The sequence below is a fragment of the Solanum tuberosum genome, unplaced genomic scaffold, assembly GCF_000226075.1.
Source record: "Solanum tuberosum cultivar DM 1-3 516 R44 unplaced genomic scaffold, SolTub_3.0 scf00574, whole genome shotgun sequence".
Classification (NCBI taxonomy): domain Eukaryota; kingdom Viridiplantae; phylum Streptophyta; class Magnoliopsida; order Solanales; family Solanaceae; genus Solanum; species Solanum tuberosum.
This window is the reverse complement of record NW_006239489.1, coordinates 224,244-248,160: the sequence shown is the minus strand read 5'-3', so window position 1 is coordinate 248,160 and position 23,917 is coordinate 224,244. Positions and strand designations below refer to the sequence as shown.

Below are 23,917 nucleotides of genomic sequence, written 5' to 3'. Positions count from 1 at the left end.
GTAGTGCCCTCACAACAAAATCAAGAATTTTCAAAGATGAAAAAGGCTTCAATTTCTCGAATGTGGGATTTTTTTTTTGTTGAAAATTGAAGAGATTTTTTTTGTTGCAAATTGAAGAGAGAGAAACGTTGAAAAAAAAGAAGATAAAATTTGAATTTTTATTTGATTTTAACTGATTTGAGTGAATTAAGGATACTAAATAATTTTAATTAGTTTAAATTCCTTAATTCGTGCTATTTATTAATTATATACAAAAAATGATATGATCTGATTTTTTTAGTTTATCTTAACTGATTTTGAGTGAATTAAGGATAAAAAATATTGTTAATTTGTTTGAATCCCTTATTTCATGCTAATCATTAATTATCTACAATAAATTTCAAATTAAATTACAAGCCACACTTTCAGTTTTTTACTTTATTATCTATAATTCCGTTTTTTTTTAAAATTTTCGTTTATCTTTTCTTTTTTAAAACTTTTTTCAAATTAATAAAAACATTTCTTTTATTTGTGAATTTGTTATAACCTGAAATTTTTAATGTTATAACTTGAAAGTCTAAATCTACTGCTATAACCTGAAAATAGTACTATAATATATGTCATATATGAAATTTACACTACTGTTAATGGTTCTAGCACTAAATGATGTACCAGTTGGAATTTGTAACACTTCCTTGAAGATCCATACACGAAAATGGATCATAAATTATCTTGACACGGTCAACTGACTTAAAAAATGTACTACTTTTTGTTTTATTTTTCTTTTTATTCTGTCTATGGCTAGAAGAGAATATATTGTCTTATTCTATTCAGTAAGTTTTTTAATTTCAACGTTCTATCAGATAAGATTCAAAAGTCAACTTTACTGTGTACGAAATCCATCAAATTCTTCTCAAGTTGTAGTGTCTTGTCGCAGTCCAATTCTTTTTCTCCAATAAATGTGTGCCGTCTGTATATTCGTTTGGCGGTCGCGCATGCTCCATGTAACGCAATTTGAAAATGATCCAACTCATAAATCATATATGTTTCACAAGTCTTTATTTTTATTTATTTATCATGAATTGTTACCTGTATATATTTAAAATAGTAATATATTACACATCAAAGTGACTCGTAAAACAACAACTCCAAAGAAATTTAGAATCGAGATTTTAGTTTTCATTAATTCAATTTAAATTACGTATTTGCTTCAAGGAGTTTATTAATTCGCTGTAGATACAGTATAGTATGGATTTATTCGTTATTTAACTTTTAGTTAATAAAATACAAATGTCTTTGAGATTTTAAATTTATGTTTTTTGATTTCCTTGATTATATATATTTTGTTGTTGTAACAGTTATTCCTAGTAGCAATTAAAAAATATTTGAATAAATGATTTTATTATAAAAAAAAAAAAAATTAATCTATATTTCACATCTGTAGTGCAAAAAAACTTAATTCAAAAAAAGCATAGTCATGGTCCTTATCATATATACCGTACATCTTCCCATCACTTTAATTAGGCACAATCTCCCGATATATGCTTTCACGTTTGGGGCCAAGAGTTATTCTTCTCTTCCCCCCCCCCCCCCCCCCCCCCCCCCCCCCCCCCCCCCCCCCCCCCCCCCCCCCCCCCCCCCCCCCCCCCCCCCCCCCCCCCCCCCCCCCCCCCCCCCCCCCCCCCCCCCCCCCCCCCCCCCCCCCCCCCCCCCCCCCCCCCCCCCCCCCCCCCCCCCCCCCCCCCCCCCCCCCCCCCCCCCCCCCCCCCCCCCCCCCCCCCCCCCCCCCCCCCCCACTTATATGAAAAGGTAAGTAGATGTTTGAACTACATGTAATTATCTCGAATATTTTATAAATTTATGAAATATTTATAAAAAAATTGAATTCAAATTATTTTAGTTCGAGAAAATATTATTAACGGTCTTCGAAGAATCAACAGATTTATACTCACAATCTTGATAAATAAAATTACGTTTTTTAAAAATAAAAAACTACAATTAACTAACTTCAGAAGAAAAGGAGGAAAATGAAAAGGAAAGTTTGTACACGGAATTCAGTAATAAATATCATGATCATGGGTCGGTGGGAATTGCGGCTGTGGACAGTGGGACTGCAGAAAGATTTAGTAATGGGAATCTCACTTATTACCTACACTGATTTTGTGCACATTTTTTACCTTATCGATCAATATATTCCAATCTATTCGACGCGTTCGGCGCTGATAATTATTTTAAAAGATTATTAATTTTGAGGTTATCTGTTTCATTATTTACATTATAATAATAGAATAAATTATCCTAATTTATAAAATAACTTTGTTTATTCTGTTATTTAGAATTTCAGAAGCTTGAGTCGAGTTATTAGTTTACAATCAAACTCTGATTTCAAATAAAATGATAAACTATTTGGAAACAAAGTGAAAACTAAAAAGTCTAAAAATATCCTTCGCATTATATCTCTTTATATTTATGTTGTGATCCGTGACAGAGGCGGAGCCAAGATTAGAAGTTTGGGGGTTCTAAATCAATTTATTTTGGGGTTCACAAGTTATTATACATAAAAAAATTTAATTTTTCTAATACAAATATAGAGTCTACGAAAAAACTACTGAATTCGTTCGAACCCATAAACCCACCTAGTTCCGTTTCTGATTCTATGCAAAATCTCTCTGCGAAAGAGTGGTCCTCTCTGTAGTGAAGGGTTATATAAACTCTCTTTTGAGTAAAGGAAAGACCAAAACTTAGTTACGTTTGTGGACTTTATCTTTGTGAACTTTTGGTTTCTTTTTGTTGAATCGATACACTTTTTTGTTTTTGATTTATCTCAAAAGAAATAGTAATATCTTTCAATATTTGAAAATACATTTAATTTTTTTTTAATGATATAATCTTTTTCTATTATTATTTTTTTATTCAATGATATAATCTATAACTACGTGTATAAATATTTATGATTTGTTTCAACTAATTTTTTTTTCCTGAGGATGATAATAATAAAATTTGATAATAAAGTTTATATTCTTTAAATTTCTAAAAATTAAAAAATTGTCACATAAATTAAATCAAATAAAGTATTGCTTATTAACTGTGTATAAAAGATGAGAGCGTAAGACGAACATTTTTACTTAACAACTTCATCATCAACATTATTTTCTCTTATAGTATCCACAATTTCTTCTAAGCTTTGAACTTATAATATGTATTATTTTCACTTGGATAATCTAACATACTATTGATATTCATTTTATTGCGGTAATTGAGATTATTAATCGTGACTTCAAATTTATAAATATCATTTTCACAAGAGGGTTCATTTAAATTTCTTGAGGTTTCATTTTCCGAATGATGTAACTAAATTAACCTTCATTAGATCTCAAAAATACTCTTTAAATTAATAAATATTAAGTCATCGATTAAATAGAGAGTGTTAATTTAGAGAGGTTTGACCATTAAATGACTCTACAAAAAATCAGCTCCATAATAAGCTAATGAGATGTGAAAGACACGTGTCACTTTATAAACCATTGCTTGTTATATATATATAACAAGTTGTTGGGTTGGAGTGAAGCATCTTCTTCTCTCAAGTTGAACGTTCTTTCAATTACTTATATTCTATAAAAAGTGAATTTCCTCTTTTGAAACCTTCACACAACCCTTTGTTCATACCAAAAAGGGAGGATTATTGAACTTAAACTACGTAAGTCTCTCTCATAGTTATATTTTATTTATATATGCTAGCTAGGGCACATCAGTTTATAATATGTAGGTTTTTCTTCCATTTAACTAATTGTATCATTTCTTCAAGTTTAATATCACTCTTTTAAGTATAATGCTTGCTATTTTCATTACCTAATTAGTTTTAAATTCCACTTTTTGATCTCAACCTAATTATTTTTTGCTTTTTAATTATGAGCAGCAGGGAATTTAGACATACTGTGATATATACACACAACCATCAAACAGAAAATTGCAAGAAAATCACTGAAAAAAACAATGAATGATACAAAAGATGATTACTAGAGAAGTAGATACAAGTGATAATAAGATTCCAAAAAAATCATCATGGACAAGTTTTAAAGATCCAAGGATCGTTCGCGTGTCACGAGCATTTGGGGGAAAAGATCGTCACAGCAAAGTTCTTACGGTGAAAGGGGTGAGGGATCGGAGAGTTAGGCTCTCCGTTCCCACAGCCCTTCAACTATATGATCTTCAAGACAAATTAGGGCTAGATCAACCAAGCAAAGTTGTTGATTGGTTGCTTAATGAAGCTAAGCATGAAATCGACCAATTACCTCCACTTCAAATGCCTCCAATAAGGGATCAGACCGGGTTGCCTCTGACCGGTCTGAGGAAGGAGACGATGGTGGTGTCTGATGAGGATACAGTGAAACTAGATGCGCGAAATCTTGACCTAAAGGACAATAGCAATAACAATAACAATAGCAACAGCTTCAGTTTTGGTCTTTATCAGAATAATCACTCCTCTCAATCAGGTATTTTCAAATATTAATGTTGTATTATAAATGATCAGACCTCTCTATAACAATATTTATCATAACACTACTATAATCATGGTTGTCTTAACAAGTTTGGGGGATCTAAACCCAAATTTCATAAACAAGCTTTAATTTCTTTTTTACAAGTTATGGTAGATAAATTGAATAGCTATAACATACTTAATGTAACCTACAAGTGAAGTCTGAGGAAGGTAGAATGTATGCAAACCTTATGAAGTAAGAATGCAAACAATGAATTTTTCAATGAAATAATATAAAGTTAGAATAATAAAATTTGACTCAAAACATTAAAAAGTTTATATAATGATATTGAAATAGTTACGCTGGATTTGATAAGTTGATAGAATAATAATATTAAAATAGTATTGATTTGTTGTAGTGCTTGAAATTTAAAGAGTACATCCAAATTTTTTTTTGATCTTTTTATAAACACATAACAATATATTTTAGATAATGCAAAATGTTTTACGGTTTGGTAGACTTTAGAATATTCGATAATGAGAGAATAAAAATAGAAAAAAGAATTAAAAAGGTAAATGCTAGAATAATAATGTGGGTTTATGATAATCGTCAAGATTTAAATAAGTCAACAAAATAAGTGTCGCGTAAGAAAAGATGTTACTCCCTTTATTTCAAAAAGAATGACTTAGTTTCTTTTTTAGTTTGTTTCAAAAAGAATGATCCCTTTCCTTTTTTGGCAATACTTTAACTTCGACTTTCCACATGACATGTTTAGGCCACAAGATCAATGAAATAATGAAAAGTTAGAATAATAAAATTTGACTCAAAATATTAAAAAGTTTATATAATGATATTGAAATAGTTGCGTTGGATTTGATAAGTGATGTAATAATAATATTAAAATAGTATTGATTTGTTGTAATGCTTGAAATTTAAAGAACACACCCAAAAAAAATTGATCTTTTAATTTTATAAACACACAACAATATATTTTACATAATGCAAAATGTTTTACGGTTGTAGACTTTAAAATATTCAATAATGAGAGATAAAAATATAAAAAGGAATTAAAAAGGTGAATGCTAGAATAATAATGTGGGTTTATGATAATCGTCAAGATATAATTATGTCAACAAAATAAGTGTTGTGTAAGAAAAGATGCTATTAATTAACTAACTATTCTATTTCTCAATTATTACAACAACCTCCACATTAAATAATTTGGGAGCCCAAACAATTGTTTTAGTGGTCTTATGATTGAGACGGTCTCGACTATAACCATGTTATTTATATTATATGTTCAAACAAATGATATCGTTATTATTTTCTTGAAATGGGATTCTTCATATGAATTTATGAACAACAAGAATTAGGGAACAAAAAATAAATCTTGTTCTTGTAATTAAGTGTGTTCTTAGGGTCGATATCCAGGGTTTTAACTCGTCACTAAATGTTGATCACTAATAAAGCCTTTTTTTTCTTGTAACGTCTCTAGTTCATTCCGGAAGTCATCATGGAGTAGCAGTACAACATGAATACGAAGAAATTCAAAACTTCAATGTTATGGCGGCCTTGCCTTCAACAATTTATAATATGCCATTAAGTTCACAAGTTCTTGTGTATCCACCTGCAGGATTATCACAATATTTTTTCAATCCACATAATTAGACCTGAAATATTTGATCCAAAAGAATATATGCTACATTTGTTTCCTATATTATGAAATTCACAGGCTAAATAATTGTTGGAAATTAAACTTCCAAAGTTGTGATCATTTGTCAAGGTTGATAAGTTAATGTTAATTATTGGGTGGTAATTAATATACTATATATAGTGGCAAGATCTTTTGGACAATTGGCATCCTTTTCTTATTTGCACATTTCATTTTTTTCTTTTTCTTGTTTGGTTCTTATAAAGATACTGTCTACATATAATCAAAGCATGTCATTATGCCAACAAGGGTAATGGTGAAGTGGTTGATTAAGAGTTCGTGTTCTCATGATACGTATTCGTCTTTATTAATTTCTCTGCAAAGAATTTAAATTAGTTAAATGTAAATACCAATTATATAGGATGGGAGAGAAAAAAAGTAGGTCATCATTCGACAAAAAACATTCCATGTCAGCAGGTTTTGAAGAAAGACCATACACCAAGGAGTGTGACGTAGATAATCTACTTTAATGTGAGTATTAATGATTATTTCTATATACCTATAGGTCTATATTTAAGTCACATTGAGACAACTTCATTAGCAGTATCAATATATTTTCAATTTAGTGAAAAGTATTTACACAATTAGATAATTTATTATGTTGTATTAGGTAATTTCTTGATAACCATTAATAGATAATCCGATAAAAATGATTAGTAGTCTACTATATATCGCAAAAGTTAAAATTCAATGATAGTGTTGAAAAATACACTTTACACTATCAAAATCCTTAATTTTTTTTTGTATAAGCTCAACAAAAGGTTCATTCTAATTAGTTGGAGAAAATGGAAATTATAGAAACCAGAAAACAATAAAATTGTTCAAGCATTTGACTAGTGATACCACATCGCTGGCGTATTAGTAAAGCATACCTTTCGTTCTTTGGGCAGACTTGATATGGGCCATATGGCCCATGAAAAAGACATCGATTTTTGTGTAAAAATACAAAAATTCCAATAATTTAGGTGTTAATTATGTTCTATTTCAAAAAAAATTCAAATTATAATTATCTTAGATTTTATAGAACTTGTGGATACATTGCTCCTTGCTCGATACTTAGCAAATGATACATAAGTTATATATTAGATACATAACTATAAATCAAATTCATAGTGATTTATGTTTGAAATAATTAGGGTTATGTATCAACAATAACATTTGTACTAGATACATTGTATACAAACAAGTTGTAATGTAATGTATCAGATACATAACTATAAAACAGATTTTGTTGGTGTAATATACCACAAATACGATAAATTACAGTTGAAAATAAAATGACAAAATGAATAAATAAATCTTTAGGTTGGGGCGTGGATATATCTCGCTCTCTTTAAGGAGATTCAAGCCTACTGCGACATAATCTACACTGATCCAGCAGTATCACTCTTGACTTGTCCCCTCCAAGATACAACAACCCAACAACCTCGTACAATTCAAGCAACTCAGAATTTAGTTGATGAGTCCAAAACTCCACATTAAAACACATTCCTTCAACATACAAATATTCTTTTTTGTATAGTGAATATAGTTGAAGACTTTGAATATTTTCTTTGTCTCAACTCTCTCTTTCACTATACTTACCTCACTACATACTACAATATTTTCCACACTTCTCATCTTTTTTAACATATTTTTCCATCTCTTGTTATTTCCAATCCAAAGGAAGACATCACTATTTATAGGTGAGAAATTCTTCCTTACAATGAATAAGAAGATACTGGGTGATAAATTGGGTAAATGAATAGCCTAAAGGTTTTATGAGTTACAAGGTATAATGAGGTAGAATAATGAGTAAAATTAGTGGTAGATCATGACAATAGTGATTACAAAAGTTACACCACTATAATGACTACATTCTTGTCAACATATACCCACTAACATATGCACTTAATATTTTAATTTCAATTTTAAAATGCATAAACACCAACAGACTCATACTAATTTAGGTTTGAAATAACTGGAGTTATGTATCGACAATAACATTTGTACCAGATACATCAATTGTATACAAACAAAGTTGTAATGTATCTGGTAGATGAGAGTGATGTATCTGAATGTTAAGAGAGAGAAGGAAAAAAAAGATTTTTGTAATTAATTCAAAATATGGTAGGTGGAGTGATCTATCCATATGTAAGAGAGAGAGAAGGGAAAAAAACTTTTGTAATTAATTCAAATGGTAGATGGAGTGATGTATTCCGACGTAAGAGCGAGAATGAAAAAAGAGATTTTTGTAATTAATTAGAAGGAAAAAGATTTTTTTTTAATTAATTCTTGTAGGAATTTTTAGAAATTATATTTCGTAGTGTAATTACGTACTCCTTTTGTCCCTATTTACTTGTCCATTTTTTACTTGACATACATATTAAGAAAATAATAATTAACATAGTGAATTTTCCATTTTACCCCTATTAATTTATAAAATTCCAAAATCAATTTACTCAGGTTCCACCTTTTTCAAAAACATTAATCCCTTTGTCCAACAATATTTGTCCACTATTGGTTTTGCACACTTCTTAAGAAACTATAAATATAAGGGTAATTTTAATATATTACTTTTTGAATATAATAAATATAATGTCTTGAAAAATGTAATAAAGAAATGATTATAAATTATAATTAATGATAGGGGTAAATTGAGAAGTAAGTGTAAAATTATCCATTGGTTTCATAAACAGACAAGTATTGTTAGACATTCCAAAATAGTATAGTGGACAACTATTGTTAGACGGAGGGAATAATTCTCTAAATAAATTGAATGCTTTATTAGTACGTGACTAGAGCTGTTTTATATGCTAATCCTTTTGTTACATCAAATTATATGCTCACCATTTATAATAATAGAGCAATCAAGTATGTAGCTTTTTGGCGACCTGGAGACCTCAATTGGACTTATGTTGACCTCAATTGCCTTCTAATGAAGGTGGAGGTGGAGGTGTAGGTGGAAGATACATGGGCGCGTACAATTTTAACGATGGAAAGATAGAAGCTTTTTTATATGGGAGAGTCACTAAGTCCTATTTGTCCCCTAACTTGGGTTATATCATCATTTTGAGTGAATTGAAGAACCTTGTTTTGTTTTCTCTTTTCATTTTTACAAAAAAATTAAATTAAACTGGATCTTTATGTGTTCCTATGTATGAATATTATGGTATTTAATTAATTTTAATCGTGTACTTTGTTGCATAGTATGCAAGAAAATGAAATGAAAGTTTGTTTTGTTACACATGAAAGTTTGTGAGACTTGTTGACATAGTGAATGGAGCATAGTGTTGCTACATTTATTTTAGAGGGGTCTTTTTAGTTTTGTTGGAGATTCATATATTTGAAAAAGACTAATTCTTACTGAAATTATTTAATTGAGATGAATTTAAATGAAACGACGTGAACACTGAAGATTGATATAGTAATGTTAGGACTTTAATCTCAAAGTGGAAACAGATGAAAATATAGTTTTGTGGTCCATGAAAATGATGAGATGACAAATTAGAAGAAGAAAATGTCGATTAAAATTACTTGTAGCTTAGTTCTTGAGTTTGAGATATGAGATGACTTTGAACCCGTTGTGTTGTAGTCTTGTAGAGACCATAAGCAATATAATTGGGCACAAAGCATTCTGTGTTAGCAAGTTTTGAGAAAGGATCCGTATATTCTAAGGGATGTGACGCAGACAGTCTACCATAATACAAGTGGCTGCTTCTACATACCCTATAGGTCTAGTCACACTGAGACACCTTCATTCGCAATATCATTAGTTTTTGAATTTAGTAAAAAGTATTTATACAATCAGATTATATATTATGTAATTTCAGGTAAATTTCTTGATAATCACTAATTGATAATACGATAAAAAGGATAAATAGCCTATTATCACAAGCAAAAATTCAATGAAAGTGTAAAAATAAAACAAAAAAACTATATACTATGAAAATCCTCAAATTTTTGTATAATCTTAACAAAAAAAGCTTCATTCTAATTAGTTGGAGGAAATGGAAATTATTGAAAGTATCCCATATCGCTTTAACGAGTGATACCATATCGCTGGTACATTAGGAAGAAGAAAATGAGCTGCAAATAAAGGCCAAGGCTGAGCACAAAGTAAAGCATACCTTTCTCGGCCTTTTGGCTAAGATCAAGTGTAGTATCTGTTCTTATCAGTTTAATATCTGATATGCGTGGGTCATCGATCCACACGATATTAACTCAATTTTTTGAGGGGGGAGTTCATTATGGTAGCTTGCTATCGGAACTCTCAAGTGTCTTCTTGGTACTACACTACAGCCTAGACCTGGCACACCCCACCAATTCAATTCTAAGATTTTCTTGCAACTAGGTTTGTTTGTTCTATACTTATATTGTCCTTATGGAGGGTTAGGAAATTTAGGGATCTACAATTGTTTGTGTTATGGACTAGTATTATTGTGAGTTTTTCCATTACTACATAATATGATTTTTATGTTTGCTAAATGTGAAAGTTGTTCAATATGAATATATGTGATTATAAATTTATAATTGGGGTGGGGTCCTCACCCCCTCTCCTCCACGTTAGCGGAAGGTGCACCAGAAGTCCAGAACACAGCAGAAGAAAAATCAGCCAACGCGGAGGGTGCACCAGAACAGCAAAAGAAAAATCAGCCAACTATCAAACTCCGAAAGAATACTCGAAATTCGTTCAGAACCCCATACACAAACCACATAAGCAAATCAATTATACTCAACAGGACACGATGAAACCGTCAAAACCCTTTCTCCTTCTGTTTATAGCTAATGACTAGTGTTTTTTATTTGAGACAAATCTGTATATTTTTGGTCCACTTTTGGGACTTAAACTCAATTTTGCAGCTCTGTATAGGGTATCTTTTAAGAATTCCTCTCTTTTGTATCACTTTCGTGCAGCCTGTGTTATTGATTTGTTGAAATCTCACTTGTTTAAGATGGCTCATACGTACCACGAGGTGACTTGGGATAGAGGCCAACCTCCCTTGCCTGATAGGGGTGCAACACCACCCAAGTTAGAGAGCAGGGAGCCACAAAATGTATAAATGCATTCATTCTCCCATCTGAAGCTACAAAATCACCATTGCCACAAAATAGACAGTATTGTCATGAAAAAAAGCATATAATATTACAAATTCAACAGGAGGAACAACAGTATAGGCTACAAAAACAATTTCCCCCCAAAAAAAACTAAAGAGGGAGAGGAAATAAGTTAACTGGATAATGTTACAAGATAACATGTCAAAACAATTAACGAAGACCCTTTTAAGGATAAGACCGCGTATGAGCTCAAAAAAGATTCTAGCTGCAGCAGTCCACATTTGTCGTGATTGTTACACATCTCAGACCAGTCATCTGCTTTAAATTCCCAAAAATGTGAAACCAAGTCTCAGCTCCACAAACGAGATCATCCCAAGACGTTAGCAGCAAGTCTCTATCACATATAATTTATATTAGTGCAGACCAAGAATTTAAGCTTTTAATAACTCTTCTGAGCTTGTCTGATCAATTGTTCGCGGACCAAGCAGACTACAAAGAACATCAGAGTAGAAACTCCAGTCTGAGTTTGTCTGATCAATTGCCCGCTGACCAAATGGATGTTGCTCTACATATTTCTGTACATGTTCCGCTTTTAATAACTCTTCCAAATAAGTTCGCAGATCACCTCCAGGGCCTACAATATGGTGCAACTTTTCAATCATCATAATATACATCATTTTATAGCACAACATAAATTAGAGATTTCCAAGAAAAGCTCGACTCAATAATCATCAGTAGCAAAAAGTGTCCATGAGGCTTGAAGTATTGGAACAAATTCCATTAAGCCACCCCTGCTTAATAAATATTGATGTTTGCATAATCCATGTATGTTAATCTAACTTTGCATGTTGCATCACATCTAACATCTTTAAGGAAGGCAATCAAGCAGCAAGAGTGTCTAAGCCCACTGCCGTTCACACTAGTCAGATGGTAGGAATCAGTTCTAATAACCACTAAAAGGGTCACATTAAACATGAAAGTGCAGATTACACCAATTATAGTTTGTTGGGAGATATGGAGGAGTTGGTGTGCTATCAAATTTGGAGACAAGAAGTTTAATCACACCAATATGAGATACAGATCGACAGGATCATTCAAGCAGGCAGCTATGAACAAGGCCTATCCCAAATACAAGTTAACTTGGACTTGACCTAGAAGCTGTGAGGAAGTGGAAAAGTCGAGGCCAACTGTGAATTGGAAGGCTTTTATGTCAACCAAGTCCTGGCTGTGTTAAAATTATTACAGATGGTAGCTTCTTTCAAGCCACAGGCAAAGCAGGTATTGTAGTAGTTAGGAACTATAATTTTTTTTTTGATGACCGTGGTGTACGGGCCAGCTTTCGCGCACCTCGACTAATTCCACGGGATACCTGTCACCTCCCACCAGCAACAGGTACCAAGTAACTCTGTCCACCAAGTCTAGGACGGATGGTTATCTAATTATGGCTTTCTCTCTTTCTTTGCAGTGTAGCAGCAACCTATGTTGCTCGGACTCTTCATAAATGTCATCGGGTGCTTGTTGGACCCTTCAAAAGTAGTGCATTTTTTAGGATCCGGCATGGATGCGGCAACATTTTTGGAGAGTCCGAGCAACTTAAGCAGCAACAACTTTGCAGAAGCTTTTGCAGAATAGGAGGGAATCAACTGGTGTGTACAGCAGGGATATAACAATATTTGGTTGAACTGAACTCAGAATTAGTGACCAAGATGCTGAGAACAGGCAATACAAACAACCTCAAGTTGAAGCAGGTTATAAACTCCACAAGATTGTGGACCAAGCTGAAGTGCAAATAACTTGCTGCTTTAGAGAAGCCAATCTTGTGGCAGACCTATTGACTAAACGAGCTGCAATCACGGGAAACAGATCATACTACTATACCTTCCAAAGTCTACCTAACACATAAGGGCCTTTTCAGTTAGACAAGGGTTAAACGCCCAACATTAGACTGAGGTATGACAAAGCTAAAAAATTTGTAAGCTAACTGAATTCAGGGTACGATAGATGACTTGATATATAAAATTGCTATAGAGTCTCATGTGCATAGAAAAGATTCTTGCCCCCCACCCCACCCCCACCCTCTCCCGCTCTTTTTGTTCTTTCTATTTGTACTCTTTTGCTGATTAATTTACGTGGTAGGTATCAAGTCAAACCCCCAACACCTTAAGGATCACAGCTTGGGTGATGGCTTAAATTTTATTTTCTTTTTTTTTTTAAGAAAAAAGGGAAAACAACAGTATACAAATATTAAGCAGTACCAGACAAAGGGGTCTCACCTAGTGAATTATCATTCTTGGCCTTGAAGTTGTAGGAATGAGGAAATATTGCAGTGTGCACCTGAGGAAAAAGGTCGTGCATAATGTAGTTACAATCACAAAAAGAAATACCAAATCAGAAGGGGTCATTTAGGGGTAGTCTTGGAACCAAAAAGAAGGTGGTGTAAAGCTTACCGGATTTAGCAAGGCCTTGTAGGGAGAATCATCCACTAGTAAAGTATTTGATTCATCATAATCCCCTCTTTCCCATGGTAGATTGGGATCATATCTGTCCCACACCTTGCTCAGCTCCTTGCAAACCAAGGGCTTATGCTTGTTCTCAAGTGTCTTAAACATTGTCTGAGTGCTATGCGACATATCCTGCAATATTTAGTAAATAGAAACTGCTTATTCCTCTAAGAGAGAAGTGCCCAACAATATATGAAAAAAACAAACTATCTATAAACACACACACATCCACAAATCAATGGTCAGACAGAAGTATCATGCTGTGACTGAAGGCTCATTCTTCTTCTTCTTTTCCTTTCCATTTTACTAATGGTTGGGCTGAGAGTGAAAAAAAAGAATGAACCAACCTTCGGTTAAGAAGGTTCCGGTGGGGAAACACAAGGGAGGTAAATATTCACCAGTAACCTCCTCTCACACCTTACAACAAAGGTGGTCCATATCACAATTCGCAGTCCTTGTCAAGGGCATGGTCAAGCAACATAAATGATAAAATGCATAGAAAAACAATATAAATGAATATAGTTACAAGAAGGAAGTCAAATATAACTTTTTTTTTAGGCTAAGGAAGTCAAATATAACTTTCCATTCCCTTTCTTTCATTCCAATAGAGGAAAACAACCAATGTGTTCATGCAGTTGATAATATATTCTAAACCCTATGTACAAAAGGGGAAAAAACAGCCCATGTGTTCATGCATTTGGTAATATTAGTCTAATGCTAGCAAAGGAATTGCAAAAATCACAATGATCCATCAGAGACCTGACAATCTTGCAGAGCACAACAGAACATTAAGCATCAGCGTAGATCATGGCCAAAATACCACAAAGGAAATTGAATCTTTTCCTAAGCAAAGAAAAATAACAATAGGTAATCATACTCCTTTTTCTTTGCTTTTCTGTTTGTCACTTTCCTGCTGTTTGGAAGAGGAATTTAAGAGTGCAACTAGGAGGAGCAATATGGAACTATTTGTGAAAGGAAGAATGCTTACCCAACAAAATAACAACTTTTGCTTCATGTTTCCCAATAAATAATCAACAACTTTAACTATGATCTTCCTGCACAAACATACATTCCAGTAAATGTTTATGAGTAAACCATAAAATGCATTAGAAAAACTTAAATCATTAACTGGGGTAAACTAAAAGATCAAGTCAGGAAAACGACATAAACTCAAGAAGCATTTCAACATCAAGGATTACTTGGATCTAGAAGACCAGATGCCCACGTCAAATCTTTCAAAGCAAAATTTCAGAAAATCATTACAGTACGGTCTCTTAAATACTGCAAACAAAAGTGATAAGTATTTTTGTGTAAGAACCATGTGTTTCTTCATCTTGTGAATGAAGCTCAAAAGGTCATTTAAGCAATTAAATGAAGAGTAAATCATCAATTCTCACTTGCCCGTCTTGCGAAACATGCATCAGCCTTGCAATCTTTTGGCGGTGGATGGACTACATCTGCAAGTAGCCCATTAACATCAAGGATGAGAAGTTTTCTCTTCAAATGAGAACCCCTCATCATGCAGAAATCATCTGGACTTATGGGAGCTGACTGAACTTGCATGGTTAACTCTGAATTGTTCAACGCCTTTATCGTACTTCTTTTTTTCCTTCTCTTTTTCTTAAAAGGACTCTTTTCCAAAAGAGTTGTGGTCGCTTCTGTTTGCATTTCTAGATGTCCTAGAGGAAGCAATTGAGCATCAGAATTCTCTAAACCAGCCACGACTTCAATGGAAATATTTGGATTGCCATTTTCTACGTCTCCATGCTTATTATCCAGCGGGCTTGGATTTGAGGGAACATTGTTCTGATCCATGCTACAAGGGTCAACTTTTTTGTCCAACGCCTTCATCCCACTTCTTTTCTTTCTTCTTTTTTTCTTAACAGGACTCCTTTCCAAAAGAGTTGTGGTCGATTCTGTTTGTTTTTGCAGATGTCCTAGAGGAGGCAATTGTGCTTCAGAATTCTCTAAATTAGCAACATCTTCAACGGAACTTTCTTCACTTTTAGGAGCCTCCAGATTTTTCAGCATTTGACCCAACCTTTGCTGTCTTACCTTTCTGTTAGCCTTCTGCCTCGCCCTTTTTCTTTTTTTCTTGGATATCAATTCTGCACTCTTCATAATAGAATCTTCAGTTGAAAGTGTGTCCATTTAGATATGCAGAACTTTAAGGAGCGCACCTGATGAATCACTTACAACAAGAAGCAAGAGTTTGTCAGTTATGCAAGGACCTCCAACTTTAACTCAAGCACAGTTCTATCCATAAGGTGGATTAACAATGACAGCAATTGATTGATTAGATTTCAAAAATTATCCAGATTCAAAAACCACAAGTTATGAAGAAAAAAGTTATGAAAAGAAAAGGAGAGATTTAAATTTTGGATCGGAAAATTAACAAACAGTAAACCCTGCACGGCTGCACATATTTGACCTTGAGCTTGAGAAAAAGGGAAATGTGACTCTTCGTCTCTTCGTGCACTAATTTCATGAACTATTATCTTAAGCGTCCATTTTGATCGGCCAGATTTAAGTGGTATCTTAGATCAGTTAATCTATTTTTTTAAAAACCGTGGTGTCCGTACTAGCTTGCGCGTGCACCTTATCTAGTTCCACTGGGTACCGGGTAACTCCACCAAGGCTTAGACAGATGGAAGAATCACCTAGTGTTTTTGCCTCCGTTGGGATCATCTTAGATCAACTGATCTTGATTACTCACACACAAATTGATCTTTATCACTTAAATACGAAAAGACTGGTTTGTCTATTATATTAGTGATAGTGGAAAAATAAAGTATTGGTTGAAAAAATAGGTCGATAGAGTAAACATCACATCATAATTCTGAATTTCAGAACTTGAAGGTTGTGACACTGGTATGCTAATGGAATGGCATATATTCGGGGACCTCCCAAGATGGAAAGAGTATCATAAAATTTGGACATAGGGAATTATTATCAACCATTTATAATTTAAGTTATGGGACAAGCAACTTTTCTTATTGTGAAGTCTGAGGTCTATTTCCGTCTTACTGATCCAGAAGAGAAGAGTAACTAGTGTTCTATAAAAAAAATTTAAAAAATCCTTATCATTATTTAAATATCATAGACTGAATGAACATTTACTAACTTCTAATTTTTTTATAACCGGGGGTCAATGGCGCAAGGTTCAAAAGTAAGCAGATAATGGGCCTGACCCTCTACCCTTCTCCATCATATGCAAACTTCTAATTATTTGACAGACTTCTTTTGTTAGCCATTCAATGTAGGCAATTAACATAATCAAAACTACTCTTGTTTACCCAATCACAGAGCTCTGTCTGGTTAAATTGATTTTTTTACAGCATTTGTCTAAACTTATAATTCCCATAATTTATGACATACATGGAACTGAGACATGATTATTCGATGACTAATTTTGTTGTGTCTTGAAGTTGTCTTTGCAGGAACATTTACCTCTCTTTCCAATTTACCCAAACTGCAGATTTTTATATTTCAGACCAACACTTTAAACACCAGTCAAAAATGGACACACAAAATGGGATAAAGTTAGAAGTACAAAATTCACAATATTCATCAAATTGATTAATAATACTTCAGAGTGGATCAATAAAAGGCCACAACTTTGTACCAATTGTCACATGAAAGTAAATAAAATGCAGATTAACACGCAAGCAAAACAAAGAACTAAAAAGATCAAATTTTGAGCCTTTCTTAATACAGCAGAAGCAGACACGAAGCATTTTGAAACCATAAAATTCCTATTCTACCATTACAAGTCATGTGAAAATAAAGTAGGGTTTGTTGGTCATATAAGAAACATATATTTGGAAGACAAGAGAAGATGGAGATAGATATAGAGCATAGAAAAGAGAGGAACGTACAAACAGTATTCTCCGGAGAAAGAGATCCAAGAATTTCGTCGGAGAAGGAGATCGCGGAAGTTCGCCGCCGACGGGAAGCGGTGATCGTTCGATAGACTCTGGTGTCGTTTTAAATTGGCGGGCTGGATTCGGAATTTTGGGTCCAAGTAGTCGTGCGCAAAATATCTGGGCCGGGATTCTGGGCTCTTTGTCAGCGGTATCTTTTCAGGCCCATATTTGAAATTTACTAAAAAGGTGATTTTAATTGAGAAAAATTTAGAAATAACAAACATAATAGACATAATAAGGCTCTATAGTTATAGTTTCGATAATTGAGCTTCGCAGCTATAGTTCTATTTGCTATGGAGGTTGTGGTTTGTATATTTCGCTTGCGAATATACAAATAGGGTAAATGCATACAAATTTTGTATTTATACATTAAAAAAAATTCCAAAACTCTGTTTGTATATTTCGCTTGCCAATATACAAACAGGTTAATTTATTATGGATTTTTCTTAAATTGTATACAAATAGTTAGATTAAGCATATACAAAATTCTGAATTTATACTATCAAAACTAGAAGAGAAAATGGTCTAAAACCCCCCCAACCTATACCCGAAATCCCAACTACACACTCCAACTTTACGGGTGTCCTATTACCCACCTGAACTTTATAATTCTCTATTTTATACACACCTAAGTGCTGACCTGTCATGGGAGGTGTTCTCACCTTTTCTAGGCGCGTTAGAAGGTGAATTTTGACGAAAATTTCCGAGAAAATAGTCATCTTCCCCAATTAATCAATGAAAGGATTCAATCTCAATTGACCTCCATTAATGGCATTGCTAGTGCTTTCGTTTGTTCTCCCTCTTTTGCTGCTCGACCATCAGCCACCACTGTCGCCGCCTCCGGCGAAATCCAAACCACCAACAAAGCCTCGTTCTCCTCTTCCTCTCTCCTCTTATCTCTCTCCCATTTCGAGACAACCACCATAAAGACCTATCTCTATTCTCACAACAAGATTGACAACAACAACAACAACAAAACCTTGCGGCTGCACTGCTCCAACCAACAAGCTCCGGCGAAGCAAGCAAAACAGATCGATCCTTTTAGATTATTTTTCAATGTTCTCCGACAAGCAAAACTCGAATATTGCTTGACAAGCTCCCGCTATCAATATTCATCTTTGTTCCTCATAATTCTATAGGAATTTGAAAGAATTGGGGGAAGAAATTACCTTAGAGATTTTAAGAAATTGGGAGAGTATAGGAAAAAGTGGAAAGGAATTATAAAAAAATTGAAAAAAAATAATTAATTAATTGAATTTTCACCTGTAAAACGCGTGAAGTTCACAGGCCAACACAGATTTGGTTATGGCGTTTTAGGGGTGTAATTATTACAGTTTTAAACAATTCAGGTGGGTGATAGGACTCCCGTAAAGTTGGAGTGTGTAGTTGGAATTTCTGGTATAGATTGGAGGGTTTTTAGACCATTTTCTCAAACTAGAATTATACAAATCAAATTAATAGCAAAAATTGGGAAAAGTGTGGCTATAGTACCTACTATAGGCTAAATGTTTTTATTCTGATTAATAATCCCTTTTTAATTTGAGACAAATCATGTAATTAGGCAAACGTGTGATATGTATTAACAATACAAGAATACACCACTATAATTTGAAAGAATTACAATTTATAATTATAGTTAGGGCTTTGTAGCTAATTTCTCTCCCATTTTTCCTTTGCCTCTCTCCTCTTTCCTCTCTTTGTGCACTCTCGCTCTCTTTCTCTATGTAAACTCTCACTCGCCTATTTCCTCTCCCTGCCATTTCTCTCTGTCGCGCCTATCTTTGTCTCTTTTTCTTAATACAAATGATAACAATTGATTATATAAATCAAATATTAACATTCGATTGTAAAAATACAAATGATAAATGTCAACTATACAAATCATTTTTTGGTGATACAAAATACAAATACACATATATTCGCTAATACAACATTGATACAAAGTAAACAATCAATTATATAATTACAAATATTGAACTTGATACGACCGTGATACAATTGTATTTACTGATACAATTTATTCATTGATAGAAATTGTATTGGGATACAAATTGTGTTCGTCAATACAATTGATACACATTAATATAAATGATGATAATTAATTATACAAATACAAATGTTGAACTTGATACAAAATTGATTCAATTGTATCCGCTGATACAATTTATTTATTGGTACAAATTGTATTCGAATATTAACTGTATTTGCTAATACAATTATATTCATTGATACATTATATATTAATTACATGTATATAATTATCCAATAGATATAAAATATAATTATGGATACATATACATACTAGTTACAATATATATACAATTATCCAGATATATAAATACAATCCACATCTCGCTTCTCTCTGTCCTCTCCTCACTCGCCTCTCTCATCTTTTTTCCGATCTCGCTCGCATCTCTCTCCGCTACAAATTATAATTAAGCAAGTTATTGTATTTTGACTGATTGTGTTTCTAGTCTTAGCTATTCTTGAAGTTGCCTCTTTTAATTCTTGTCCTCTAAATTGTGGTCTTCAATTTTTATTTCCATTGCTCATTTAATAAAAACTTATAGGCCATATTATTCTTAATTATAATTGGTCTAACCCATCGGTGACCCCCTAAAATTGACACTAGTTTCACTTAGACATCTTGACTGAGCGATGTTCATTTTAGACACCTCATGTAGGGTTATGTTGTGTCATTTTGACACTATTTTTAATAAAAGCAACCCCCACCACCCCACAACGATTGTCTTCTCCAAAAACCCAGCCTCCTCCTTCCTCCCCCCCTCCCCCACCTCCCGAAAAAGAAACCCCAATCCTCCTCATGATTGTGTGCTGCAAACCCATCCTCGCGCCGCCTCCTGCTCCAAATACCTTTTGCAGAAAATCCGTTCTATACAAAAAAACATTATGATCGCTTTCTTTTTTTTTCCTAATAAATTGCTTGATAGTGAATGGAAGATCTTTGCTAGTTCAATTTTTTTTTAAAAAGAAATTCACTCCGTCATTTTGTTCATTTATGATGGATGAAATTTAACTTGGGCAAAATGATGGCTGAAAATGAGGAAGAACGAACAAAAAAAAGAATTGAAAATTAATTAAAAAACCATTTCACATGCCCAACAATAAGTGTGATACACTCATTATGCCCCATGTAAGCAAAAAGTGTCAAAATGACACAGCAAAATCCTAATCCTACATGAAGTACCTAAAATGAAATTGCCCAGTTAAGGTATTTAAGTGAAACATGATGCCAACTTTAAAGGGTCACCGATGGGTTAGACCATTATAATTTTTATAGAATGTTTCTCTTGGGCATAAGATTTTTAGTAAGAACTTTTAGAGAACTTTGCCATGAGGCATAACTTTGTTACTGAACTTATATCACTAAAGTTATGTCTTTAGATAAAAGCACCTCGTTCCTTTGAATTAGGATTGAAATGTATGTTGTTTGAAATTTCATGACATAAAGGATTCATCTGGTGAAATTCTCAAAAATGCAACCATATTTCGCTCATGCATACCTCATCTCAAATCATTATTCATGATCACCATGGAGATTCATTACTAGTTTACTGTTAGGAAAGGCAAGCACAAAATAAATATGAACGACAGGCCAGGGCTATAGCGGAAGAAAATTCAAGTCAAAACTTTCCCTTCTATTTGAACCAAGAGAAGACAAAATAATGCAAGAACAAACTGTTTGGGCAGCAAACAAATCAACCCAGCAAGAAAAATAAATCAACACACGAGACACCAAAGTTTAACGTAGAAAACCTCTTCGGTGTGAAGAGTAAAAACCATAAGGCCAAAGCTACACTAAAATCAAAAAGAGTTACAAAAGTGTTCTCCAAAATGGCCACTAACAAAGTGTCAAACAATGAGCAACACAACTACAAGATAGCACCAAAAAACTAGAGAAATAAGAGAAGCAAAAAAACAAACCGCAACTACTGTTCACGAGCTAAGAATCTGGAGCTACAGGACTTCAAATCACCCTCTCTCAGTTCCCAATCAAAGATCAAGTTGAAAGGAACAAGCTGTTCAAAAATCAACTCAATCGGATAAGAAACGAAGCGGGAATCGCGATTTGAAATTGGATGCTAGGGCTTGTGCGAAAATTTGTACTTTCTCACTTTTCTCTCTATATGGCTGCTCTCAAACTCTTGCGATCTCTCTCAAATAAGACCTAAAAGAAAGTCTTACATATGCACCATAATATTGGGCTTATGGGCAAAAGTGGGCTAGTCAAATTTGGGCTAAATTTATCCACAAAGGAAAGGAAGGAAGATCCAAAACCTTGAATTTTTATTTATCCACATAGGAAGGGAAAAAAGGCCCAAAACCCAACAATTCTCCACCTACCGACTATGTGGAGGAAATCGCCATCCCGGCGATCATGCAACATTCTTCAAACTTCTCTCTTGGCAAAGCTTTAGTCATCATGTCGAAACCATTATCATTGGTATGGATCTTTTCAAGTTCAAGCAACTTAGAATTCAACACATCTCGAATCCAATGATACCTCACATCAATGTGTTTAGACCGACCATGAAATGTAGAATTTTTGCCAAGATGAATAGCACTTTGACTGTCGCAATAAATCACATGCCTCTCTTGAGCACAATCAAGTTCCCTTAAAAATCTCTTCATTCAGATCAACTATTTGCAAGCTTCAACAGCTGCAATAAGCTCAGCCTCTGTAGTAGATAAAGCAACACATTTTTGCAACCTAGATTGCCAAGACACAACTCCCCCTGTAAAAGTAATCAAGTAGCCTGAAATAGACTTACGAGAATCAACATCACCGGCCATGTCTGAATCAGTATAACCACAAAGAATAGGATTCCATGTACCAAAACACAAACTCAGACTAGAAGTGCCACAAAGATATCTCATAATCCACTTTACAGCATTCCAATGCTCTCTTCCCGGATTAGAAATAAAACGACTAACAATACCAACAACATGAGCAACATCTGGTCTTGTACACGCCATTGCATACATCAAACTACCAACAACTGAAGCATAAGGAACTTTCTTCATATCTTCCTTCTCAAATGCTTAGTACTCAATTTGAAGTGCATAGCTAAAGGTGTATTGACAACCTTAGCTTTGTCCATGTTATATCTACGAAGTACTTTCTGAATGTACTTCTCTTGTGACAACCACAATTTCTTAGCATCTCTATCACGGACAATCTGCATGCTAAGAATCTGTCTTGCTGGTCCCAAGTCTTTTATAGCAAAAGACTTATTCAACTCATGTTTCAACTTTTTAATCCTGCAAGCAGAGGCGAATCCAGGATTTCAAGATAACGGGTGCACCATTGCTTTAAAGGTAAGATCAAAAAATTTATAATAACAATAACTAAGCGAGCAATACATAAAAATTACATTACCACAAAAAATATCATTAGTTTACAATTGTACTCGACGAGACTTCATATTTTGAAAACGATCTATAATAGCATCATTACTTACATTTCAAATATCTTCCGCTCTATCTTACAAACTAAACAGCCATTCAAAAATTCTTCACCAATGCTATTACGTTGATCATTTTTGATGAGCTTCATTGAGGAGAATGCTCTTTCCACACTTACCGTAGCAACAGGCAAAATCAAAGCCAACTTTACAAGCAAATAAACAAGAGACCAAGTTTGATCCAATTTTGTTTGTGCCATCATCGTAGCAAGATCTTTAATCCCCTTCAAGTTGAGAAACTTACTATCACACTCTCGAGCATAGACAATGAAACTATCAAGCTGATAACTGGGATCTCGAAGTTCATTATCACCAAACTCACTTTTATAATATTCGGTCAACTTCATTATTCTGCTCTTACTAAAATTAGCAAATGAATCAACCGGATTCAAACTAGCCATGCCAAGGAGTAAGTCATTAGTCATAACATCAAAACGATTATTGAGCTCCTGAAGTTGCAAATCAATAACTGCATAAAACACTTCCACACGAAAGTGATGTAAATATGAAATTTCGGACTTCTTACGCTTCGATCTTGGATAGTCTTCAGTCATTTCGGGAACCAAAATATCATGTTTACCACAAAATGAAGAAACCTCATCCATCAAAGACTCCAAACCACTCTCTCTCATTGTTTGTAATCTTCTCTTTGAAAGATTAAGCAATCCCATAGTATTAACAATATCTTGATCTTTCTTTTGTAAAGCTTGGTTCAATTCATTTGTAAGAAGCAACATCTTGAACATCAAATGCAACACAAAGATAAATTCAAATTCTTGAATTTTATCTAAAAGGTTAC

General features: G+C 33.7%; 3 protein-coding genes across 4 annotated transcripts in view; 1 reads left to right on the top strand and 2 right to left on the bottom strand.

The window, feature by feature from the left end:
* The first annotated feature begins 3,549 nt into the window (after positions 1-3,549).
* Positions 3,550-6,305, top strand: LOC102601022 (transcription factor TCP13-like). Its single transcript, XM_006365599.2, has 3 exons — positions 3,550-3,676; positions 3,896-4,472; positions 5,953-6,305. Exons 2-3 carry the CDS (start codon positions 3,977-3,979, stop codon positions 6,123-6,125), a joined length of 669 nt encoding a protein of 222 aa, XP_006365661.1. The 5' UTR covers positions 3,550-3,676; positions 3,896-3,976; the 3' UTR covers positions 6,126-6,305.
* A 4,898-nt stretch (positions 6,306-11,203) lies between these two features.
* LOC102600673 (uncharacterized) lies at positions 11,204-17,717 on the bottom strand. Of its 2 annotated transcripts, none has more exons than XM_006365598.2 (7): positions 17,585-17,717; positions 15,104-15,897; positions 14,906-14,987; positions 14,695-14,761; positions 13,653-13,838; positions 13,479-13,539; positions 11,204-11,839 (listed from the first exon to the last, which is right to left on the bottom strand). In XM_006365598.2, exons 2-7 carry the CDS (start codon positions 15,855-15,857, stop codon positions 11,637-11,639), a joined length of 1,353 nt encoding a protein of 450 aa, XP_006365660.1. In that variant the 5' UTR covers positions 15,858-15,897; positions 17,585-17,717; the 3' UTR covers positions 11,204-11,636. The 2 variants fall into 2 exon arrangements, with proteins under 2 accessions (XP_006365660.1, XP_015160020.1); XM_015304534.1 differs by having other exon boundaries at positions 15,104-15,886.
* Positions 17,718-22,000: 4,283 nt separating this feature from the next.
* LOC107058618 (retrovirus-related Pol polyprotein from transposon TNT 1-94) overlaps positions 22,001-23,917 on the bottom strand; it is an 11,526-nt gene continuing 9,609 nt past the window's right edge. The window contains 3 exon segments of the mRNA XM_015304529.1: positions 22,001-22,695; positions 22,698-22,915; positions 23,116-23,855. Coding sequence (XP_015160015.1) covers positions 22,001-22,695; positions 22,698-22,915; positions 23,116-23,855 — 1,653 coding nt within the window.